The sequence below is a fragment of the Lactuca virosa genome, chromosome 8 (genome assembly GCF_052849685.1).
Source record: "Lactuca virosa cultivar CGN04683 chromosome 8, Lactuca_virosa_CGN04683_v6, whole genome shotgun sequence".
NCBI lineage: Eukaryota > Viridiplantae > Streptophyta > Magnoliopsida > Asterales > Asteraceae > Lactuca > Lactuca virosa.
In genome coordinates this window covers 220,529,186-220,539,200 of record NC_136433.1, presented here as the reverse complement: position 1 = coordinate 220,539,200, position 10,015 = coordinate 220,529,186, and the positions used below count along the sequence as shown (strand labels likewise).

General features: G+C 32.9%; 1 protein-coding gene across 1 annotated transcript; it reads left to right on the top strand.

The window, feature by feature from the left end:
* The first annotated feature begins 576 nt into the window (after positions 1–576).
* Positions 577–4,365, top strand: LOC145134384 (putative protein phosphatase 2C 47). Its single transcript, XM_079069239.1, has 4 exons — positions 577–1,339; positions 2,727–2,915; positions 3,323–3,528; positions 3,617–4,365. The coding sequence occupies exons 1-4, from the start codon at positions 1,127–1,129 to the stop codon at positions 4,170–4,172; spliced, it is 1,164 nt and encodes a 387-aa protein (XP_078925365.1). The 5' UTR covers positions 577–1,126; the 3' UTR covers positions 4,173–4,365.
* The last annotated feature ends 5,650 nt before the right edge of the window (positions 4,366–10,015 follow it).

The window sequence follows — 10,015 nt, the reverse complement described above, 5'->3', positions numbered from 1 at the left end:
AAAAATTAAGCATGTTATATATACATATCACTTAGAATGGGTTGAGTGGACTGTTTCCGAACACTTTTGGGGAGTGATTCTCATCTTTGACATTCGTTTTCCAAAGGGGTGTAAACGGGTTGAACCGATCCCGAACCTAACCAAATTCAAGCTCAGCTCATTACGAGCCATAAGCATAAAATTAAAGCTTGGTTCGTTAATAATTTTACAAGCTCCGATTCGGCTCGTTTGAACAACAATCTTTAAAACAAGTCTAAGCTCGATTCAAGCTCGACTCGTTTGTCAAAGCTTGAAAACTTGTTTGAAGCTCTGGCTCAACAAAAGTTTATGACAAGCTCGAGCACTATTATTGTTTAACTTGAAGTTTTGAGACTTAATTTCCGTAACAATACTTTTAAAAGACTAGAGCTTTTCCATATTATAGTTTTTAAGTTTTATCCAAAAAAAAAAAAAATTACAGATCTAATTTACGAAATTAATGCTGATTTATTAAGCAAAAAGTAAAGTGTGAGTTTAGCATATTTTAATGTTTTGCCGTTTACTAAAAAGCTTTTTGTTTGCGAGGTCAACTGATATACCACGTGAAGAAACACGTGTCATCACTCTCCTCTTTCGCCCTTCGCCTACAAACCTCAGCCTCCATTTTAACGGAAAATTGCTTCCCAACTTCAATGGCCCTCCCTCTCCTACTACTTTGCTTTCCGTAATTGATTCTCTTCTCTCCATCTTCTTTATCACTTTCTTCTTCAATTTTTCATTTTTCCTCTTCCCTTTTTTCGTGTTGCTCAATTCAAACCATATGTTTTGTTGGGATTCTTGCTTTACATAGAATGAATCAAGATTCAGATATCATCAACTAGTTCTCTCGCATGTGGGCCTGATCGTTTCTTCACAAATTTCAAGAAATGGAAGGCTACAGCTTCGTGTTGTTTAAAATAATGGATTATTGCGCTACTGTTGGTTGCTTATGGATCGAGGATTAACTGCTATACAGCTGTTTATATGCTGTAATAACAACAACAATTACAAAATGGGCTGTTAATGAACTGTCCGGATTGAGTTTTTCTTTCTATTTATTTAGTTTGCATACCAAGTGTTTGATGGATTGACTGAGAGAACGGTGAAAATGGGTCCTGGGACTGATGTGTTGCCTCAATGTACATCATTGGAGAATGGATACTCGAAGGAATGTGTGCCTGTGAATTCTATGGAAGATGACGATGATGAGGCTGAGGATTCTGATAACATCAACCAATCAAAAGCTGCTAAGCCTCCAAGAAATTATCAGCCTATGCGACATTGTATCAGCCAAGCGATGTTGGCTGGCACCTCTGATTCGGTAAGTAATTTAATTTGTTCATCACAAAACTTTTACTAGTGATATCAACATCTTTTGTCATTTGATCCATTTTTCCATGATCTTTCTTTGTTGTTCAAGTTATATATAGAAAATCAATGTTACATTTTTACTTTAAGTGGCTTATGAGAGTAGTATGTTGAAAGATTAGTTCATAAGTTGTTGTTTTGGGGGGTTTAATATCTAATTTGTTATGTAATTTGTCTCTAGCAAAGTGACCTACATTTCTTTTTTATGAAAAAAATATCAAATCTTTAGCCATTTGATCCGATTATGATTTTGATTTTCTCACTGTTATGGTCAATCTAGTCATGTTTAGAGAAACTGACTACTGAAATAAATATAAAATTACTTAACTATCTCTAACTTGAACTAATTATTTAGTTTTCATTGTGATTCTTCATGTTGGGATAAATTGTTTGAGAGAAATAAAATATTCTCCTACTTTTTCTTCCTACTGTCTTCCCGCACTAAGATTGTGACACTTGTTATATTTAATAAAAATAATTATTTTTATTACACTTATGTTCATATAAAAATGGTAGAAGGATTGGTTGGAGAAAAAAGTAGGAGGATATTTAATTTCTCATAGTTTGACAATCCACATTCTAACATCCTCATGCTTCATGTTTTTTTGCATTAGCAACACATATGAGAATCCATAATTGAGGTCTTAGGTTCAACATTGATCAGCTACGGAAATCATAATTAAGAGGGTTGCAAACGAACATAAATGAAAATAAACATCCAAATAGAAAACCATAAAACTTGATCATCAACACTTCTCATATGTTGATTGTATTTTGCAATGTCATTTTGATATTTTTACCAATTAAAACTTAAACCACTTTTAAAAGCTCCACTTTCATTCTCACCGATGTATATATAATCGAACATAAACGTGCTAAACTAATGAACATTAACAAATGTTCTTAGACATAAATAAACAAACTAAGTCATTGTTCGTGTTTGTTCATTTAACTAAGTTAAACAAGCAAAAAAAATATTGTGTATGTTCGTTCATTTATTAAATTAACAAACTTCCTCTCATGTATGTTCGTTTATTAAATAAACGAACTTCTCACCGAACAGTTTGCTAAATATTCAGTTCGTTTACAGCTCTAGTAAAATTACATTCTCTATTTTGGTGGGGGTGCCTTAGGCTGACGTTTACTGTTTCTACCCCGAACAAGGGTTTAATTTAAATATGGATTAAGATCCTTGTGGCACTCCTTATGCCGACAACCTATGGGCCACTTGTTATCAACACTTCACATGATGTTCTTAACCTAGTGTAGGCCACATGAACGTTGCTGGAAGAATAACCCTTTTCCAAACACCTAATAATTTGTTTATGCTCTCGTAATAGAAATCAACAAATGAAGGTAACAAGTCACCTCAAAACGAGAGATCTCAATATTCACCAATTTTTCGCTCGGGAAGTTGTTCGGAGATGGGTCCAAAGCCATATATGGAAGACGAATATGTTTGTGTAGATAATCTTCGAGAACATTTAGATGCACAACCGGATTATGCTTTGCATGGAGCTTTTTATGGGGTAACAAAATTTGATTTACAATCATTTATTTGGCTAAATGCAGGAAATAGCATTGTACTTCCATTTATTTGATTATTATATTATTGTATTACAACAACATTGTACCTTAAAAATTTAAAATTCTACCAAATTACAACAATGTCCACAAAATAGAAAGCAAGTTTCTCTACTAAAAGTACAATGTTGTAAACAGGTATATTTTTTTGAAGTACGATTAATAAGAAAAAAAATGAAAGTACAATGCTTTAATTGTGAAGAGTTTTTAAGTACTATGTACTAATAATAAAATAATTGAAAGTAAAATGCTATAATAAACAAATAAAGGAAAGTACATTGCTATTTGTTTTTCATTTAGCGCATTATTGATTAATCCTCGAAATGATGTATGGAATTAAATAATTTTTCAGGTGTTTGATGGACATGGTGGAGTTGATGCTGCATCATTTACTAAACGAAACATTCTTGAGTTCATTCTAGAGGATTCCAACTTCCCAAAAGCAGTGAAAAAAGCAGTAAAAAATGCTTTTTCTAAAGTCGATCATGCGTTAGCCGATACTCGATCTCTTGATAATTCCTCTGGAACTACTGCTTTAACTGCCCTCATATTGGGAAGGTAAGAACCTCTTGTCAAATCTGAATTTTTTTTGTAATAATGATGATTGAAGATAATTGATAGCTTATGATTACCTGTTTATTGACAGAAACATGTTAATTGCAAACGCCGGAGATTCAAGAGCAGTATTAGGGAAGCGAGGAAGAGCAATCGAGCTTTCAACAGACCACAAACCGAGCTGCTCATCGGAGAAACAGCGAATCGAGAAACTCGGAGGCGTGATTTACGACGGGTATCTCAACGGTCAGCTTTCGGTTGCGCGTGCCCTAGGCGACTGGCATATGAAGGGCCCAAAAGGCTCCGACGGACCATTAAGCGCCGAGCCGGAGCTCGAGGAAGTTACGTTGTCTGAAGAAGATGAGTTTTTGATAATCGGATGCGATGGTTTATGGGACGTGATGAGTAGTCAATACGCTGTGACGATTGTACGGAAGGAGCTTATGTTACATAACGATCCGGAGAAGTGTTCGAGAGAATTGGTGAAGGAGGCTTCGAAGAGGAATAGTTGTGATAATCTGACGGTGGTGGTGGTTTGTTTCTCCGGTGATCCACCGCCTAAGATTGAGGTACCGAAAATACACCGGCGGAGGAGCATATCGGCGGAGGGATTGGATGTTTTAAAGGGGGTTTTGGGTGATGTTTGAAAAGCAAAAATGGAGTTTTGCTTTTACTTAAAAGATTTTGAGTTTGTTTTGTTGAGTTTCTAGTAGAATTTTGTACAAAAATTTTGTTTTATTTATTGATTTTAATATGTTTTCCTTTTTGGTTTTCGTTTTTTATGATGTTAGAAGATAATAAAACTTGTAATTTCAAGAAATAACAAGTTATTTTTCTTCATTTGTTGATTATAGTATCTATTTTTGTTTCTTAAGTGTTTTGAAATTTTTTTCTTCAATAATGATAGGATTAACAAAAATTACAAATGACAATTAATTTTTCAAAAACTGTAAATTTTGAAATATATAGATTGTCGAACTATTTTTTTAGACAAAAACATTTCAAAAGTTGTTTTTTTGAATTAAAAAACAATTTTAAAAATTGTGTTTTTGAGACTAAAAATAATTTTCGAATACTAAAAAACAGTTTTTTAAATTGTTTTTACAAACAAAAATATTATTTTTTGTTAGAAAAAATAAAACAATTTAGATCTATTTGTTCAAAATTGATGGTAATTTATGTTTTTATTAAAAAAAATTACTCATTTTGCTAATATATATTAAAAAAGAAAAATTAAATATACTTTTACATTTTATTCTTAATTGTTCCACTACTCATATAAAATTGAGACATAATAAAACGTGGTTTTGGTGAATATATTTTTTTAATATATAATATTTGTGCAGAAAAATTACAAAAATAAGATTTGTTGATTACTTACAATTTCAAAATATGATATGGAAGATGTACATTATCTTTTTTTCTCGGCAAAGCAAAAAAATATGTCTTGTTGGATACCTGCAAGCTGAATGTCTTTCCTATTGAGAACGGTTTGGTTGATGGTAAGGAATTGGCTGAGGTAGAGTTTGATAAAACATAACATCATTCCTCAAAAGAGTTTTAAAGAATGAAAATATTTAATAGAAAAAAAATAACAAAATACATAAATAAATTAAGATAAGTTTATTATTTTTAAATTAACTCTATTCATGAGTTTATTTTACCGGAAGTTATCAACTTTTCTTAAATTTCGGCACAAAAACTGAGTAATCTAACAACTTTATAATGTTATTTTAAAAGAATAACCACGACCACAATGTCCGAAATGGGTCATTTCGGACCCATATTGCGTAAACGGTAATGAGTATACGATCCGACCCAATATTGTGGTCGCTTTATAAATATCAATTCAGACTTCATTTCTAAATCATTAATATCGGACTACATTCTGAACAATATTTCGAACTCAGTAATTTCGGACTATCAATCCAGCTACAAATATGTATCAGGCCAAACAACAATTTGTAGAATATTCTAATTTCGTACAAACATCACTACGAGTTTCTTAGATCAACAGTATCATACTGTTGACTACTTTTTTGACTAGTTTTGACATTAGATCTACTCTTAGATTTAGTGGTACTTTTGACACTTCACTTGGTCCTACTTGAAGATTCAGTTTTTGTTAAATCTGCGGGAAACTGAGCGTCACAGTTTCTGATGGGTTTTGAGGATCATTAAACAACATTAGAGGGACAGCGGAAGCAACAATTTTAATCCTCAATAGTCCCAAAACTTGGATCTATGAACAACCTATCCAATGCAACTTTAATATGCAAGATAACATACCTTTTAGGGTTTGTAGAAACCCCTGTATATCCTTGATTGATTGATGAGAGCTAAGAGTCCAACGTAGAACTCATCTTTTGTAGTCACACCCAAGACACTCAGATCAGCAACAAAAAACCATGAACGAAGCTCCAAAAATCTGAATCCGTTAGAACAGCAGGTACTATGTCATGGCAAAGAAGCCACCATGACGTGGCATCGTGATTTTGAGGGTTTCGGGAATGAAGAGTTAGGACCGATTTTTCTCTAGGGTTTTGAGATTTCTCATCATCTAAATTCGTCCATATGCCTCTTTATTTATAGGGAATGATATAAAAACCCTAAACGATAATTATCTAGTCAACTAATAATTATCCATATAAATGATAATTATCTGACTGCTTAATATTTTATCTTATCCTCCAGAACATTCCAGAACTTCTAAATTTCATTTAACTAATTAAAACTATTAATTAATTAACAAATCAAGTCCCTATAATTTTCTCATGTCATTTATTGCTTATTTATGTCCTTGCGTGTAACCTAAAAGGACCCTACTATTAATAGTACCAATTGTTGTAATTGTGTTGTAACGATGGACACCATTCTCCATCACTCCCACTTGCAAAAGTTACCAACATTATATTGTCTAATATTCACTAGTAATGAGTAGAGAGTATACAACGAAATGTACCTACCATACTCACAACATAGAGTTATGATATAACCCTTAGATAAGTGATCAAATATTCCTTTGTTTTTTCAAGATATCTATATGAACGAAAATGTCTCTATTAGTAAGGAACTCACCATTAATGTAACTCTTTCATTAATTTCTTCCATACTATCAAGATTATATCTTTCATCCTTTTAGGATTCCAAAGAATATTCTTGATTCTTGATTCTTGATTCTTTGATTAAATCCAAAATGATCTTATACGACTTGCCATGTACAAGGCATACGAGTCATTAGATTTACTTGCACAAACTCTTTAAGAATTTTGCATCTCGAGTTTCCTTAAGATTCCAAGTATTTGGCTTAAATTAACGATTTACTTAGATCTATCTACATAGACTCTAAGTATGCTTTCTTGTTCCTCCCATGTGTTTCATAATGAAATGATTCCTAAGCTACGTAAAGCTTTTACACTTAGCAAAGTTAGGACATCGTTTCATATTTTAATACAAGGGACAACATTGCTCTCACTAGCTTTGACATTTATATGGACTATCTTTTGTTTCTTGTAATTTAACCTTTGAATTTATCATCAAAGAAATTGATCCAATCATGATATGCTTGTTAGAATCCATCAATGGAATTCTCAAGCCTACATATCGTTCACAACCCGTCTTGTTTTGAATATATGTGTGTTCCTATCCATGATTGTCATCTTTTGAAGGTCTACAAACACTATATGGTTTTAACACCAAGTGTTTCAAACATACATGGATTGAATCTCATTCCTCATAGCTTCCTCCAATTTTGGCTTATAGGGCCTTCCATAGCTTCCGATAGCCGATAGACTATAGTCGCAATCTACCAGTGACTCATTTCCCATGTAACATGGAGTCAACAAGGTCCATGACGTCTGTAACGTCGTGAATTTTACTCATATTTTTTTTTCCATTTATTCTTTTTAATATTTTAATGGATAATGCAACGGAAGACTTTACACATTGTTTATTTCAAAAAAAACATTTCAAACCACATTACGTTCAATTCAAAGCCAAAAGATAAAAAGTATTTAATTGTAGCAGAAGCATAATTATCAAAAAGTAAATAACGTATCCAAGTGGCATCTTTATTCTAAGGATAAACTACCCAAAAGTGACCCCATCTCACCAATCCAAGCTCCTAAGCTACTTGTACCAATCATATAGGCACAAAGCAAAGAAACAAGTGTCAGCAAATGCTTCGTGAGCCAATAGGAGTTTGTACACAATCAAAGGGAAAACATACAATCCCTTAACGGGTCAATTATTCAAATTATAAACATGTAAATAGAATTTGCATATCAATCATCAATCAATCTTCATTCATATATAATTTCATCATAGCTCATTCAATCTTATATCATTCCTTCGTATATCATCGATCGTATTTCATGCATAATCCTACTATAATCGTATATCAGCGTATCAAAGTTATATATCAAAATCATATAGGTTTAGGTTGTCTCTTAGTGGTACCTAACCCAAAGAGATATACCCTGTTTGCTACTAATGTGCTCAGCCAATATAATATTGTAAGTTGTGACAACCCAAAGTTTTTTGCCTTATAAGTACAGCCATTCAATTCAACCGTGTGTCAGATCTGTTTCGGCTATCTTTTAGCATTGTTTAGAGTCTGTTTAAGGGTTCTAAGCTCAGTACAATCAAGCTATGGGTTTAGGGAAGTGTCAGCTAAAGTTCTTCGCGTTGAAATCGAGCCGAACACTCCATCAAAGGGAGTGTACGGCCGTACACCCATGTTGGCCGTACACCACCCCCCATATGTAGGGCATCCCCTTCATTTCTAGCCATTCCTCACACTTCCAAGTCTAGAAAATCGATTTCTCTCTCAACTATCATCGAGTTCTTCACTTTGATATTCAAAAACGTAAGTGTTTCTTCCCTGTAGTTGGTGTTATCCTTCTTAATCATGTATCACCCTTTGATTTCATCCATGAAAATCATCTTTTTGGGTAGATCTTCATATTTCACCAAGAACACACACTTGTTCTTGGTGGACGTGAACACCCTAGTCCCTAAGGGTATTTCCTTGCATGTAATTCTAACACTTAGTCCAAGTAATTCTAACACTTGTTCTTGGTGGACGTATACACCTCTTTGATGAATCACATGTAATTCTAACACTTAGTCCAAGTGTTTCCTAGTCCCTAAGGGTATTTCCTTGCATGTTAGTTGCTTTTAAACACTAAATTCATGCCAATATATGCCATATATGTCATTTAGGACTCGTTTGTGTCTCGGGACTTCATTCGTGGAACTTCTCATCCTTACGCGCATATTCGATTGAATCACCCACATAAGGTGAGTTCATACCCCTATAATCAATCTTTTAACTGTTTTAAATGCTTTTAAGGGGGGGGGGAATACAAGTTGAACACAATGATAAGTGTGTAAATGTTTTGTTATAAACATCTTTTAAAGGATTGCTTATGGTGATCAAAACATTTTAAAAACTCTTTTAAAGTTATGTTACTTTATAGTTTATAAAACTCCGTTTTTAAAGTACAATCATAACTTAGTAGATAAAATGAGTATTTTCTTCAAGTCAGTAACAGTTCAAGTAAACATACTAGTAAACTATAATAGGTATAGTTTAGGGGTTCAGTTTACACTAGAACAGAGAGAACATACTAGACACTATAACAGAGAGAACATACTATAAAGAGAAACAAGGAGGTAGATACAATACACGATAACATAGAGAACATACTATAAAGAGAAACAGGGAGGAAGATACAATACACGATAACAGAAAGAACATACTATATACTATAACAGAAGAACAAATCATGATTTACATAATTATACTAATGATTCCCAGTAACCTAGGAAGGGAACGTATCACTAACTCATTGTTCCAAACAAAAGGTGATAATAAAAGTAGTATAAAGGATATATATATATATATATATATATATATATATATATATATATATGGTGCATCTACAATATGCCATGATTTATATATATGGGGTACATCTACAAAGTACCGGCGTTATATATGGGGTACATCTACAAAGTACCAGAGTTATTTATAAAGGGGTACATCTACAAAGTACCAGACATTAATAAATAAAACACTGAAATATATACAAAACTCACAACAGTATTGATAAAAGCGTTAAGAGTATAGGATTCATTACTCCTAGTAATTGTCTAAACAATCTAATAACGCTTCATAACATACTAGTAACATGAACAATTACTTCAGTATGTCAATTTAAAAGACAACTGTATACTTTCATTTTTCCCATTACTTTCATATTGTGACAGTTCCACTTGAAAGTTAATGCAAACTATTTTCGAGCTAAGATATTTATAAACTAGGGAGAACTTACATCATTACAAGCGACAAACAGAACAGTCGAGTCTAGTACATTCAGTAGGAAGGGGCCTATAATGCTAACTTTATGATTCCTTAGTTTATACATCAGGGATATATATTAATAGGATCCGACAGGTAGTAGGATGTGTGTTTTCCGCTTCATTT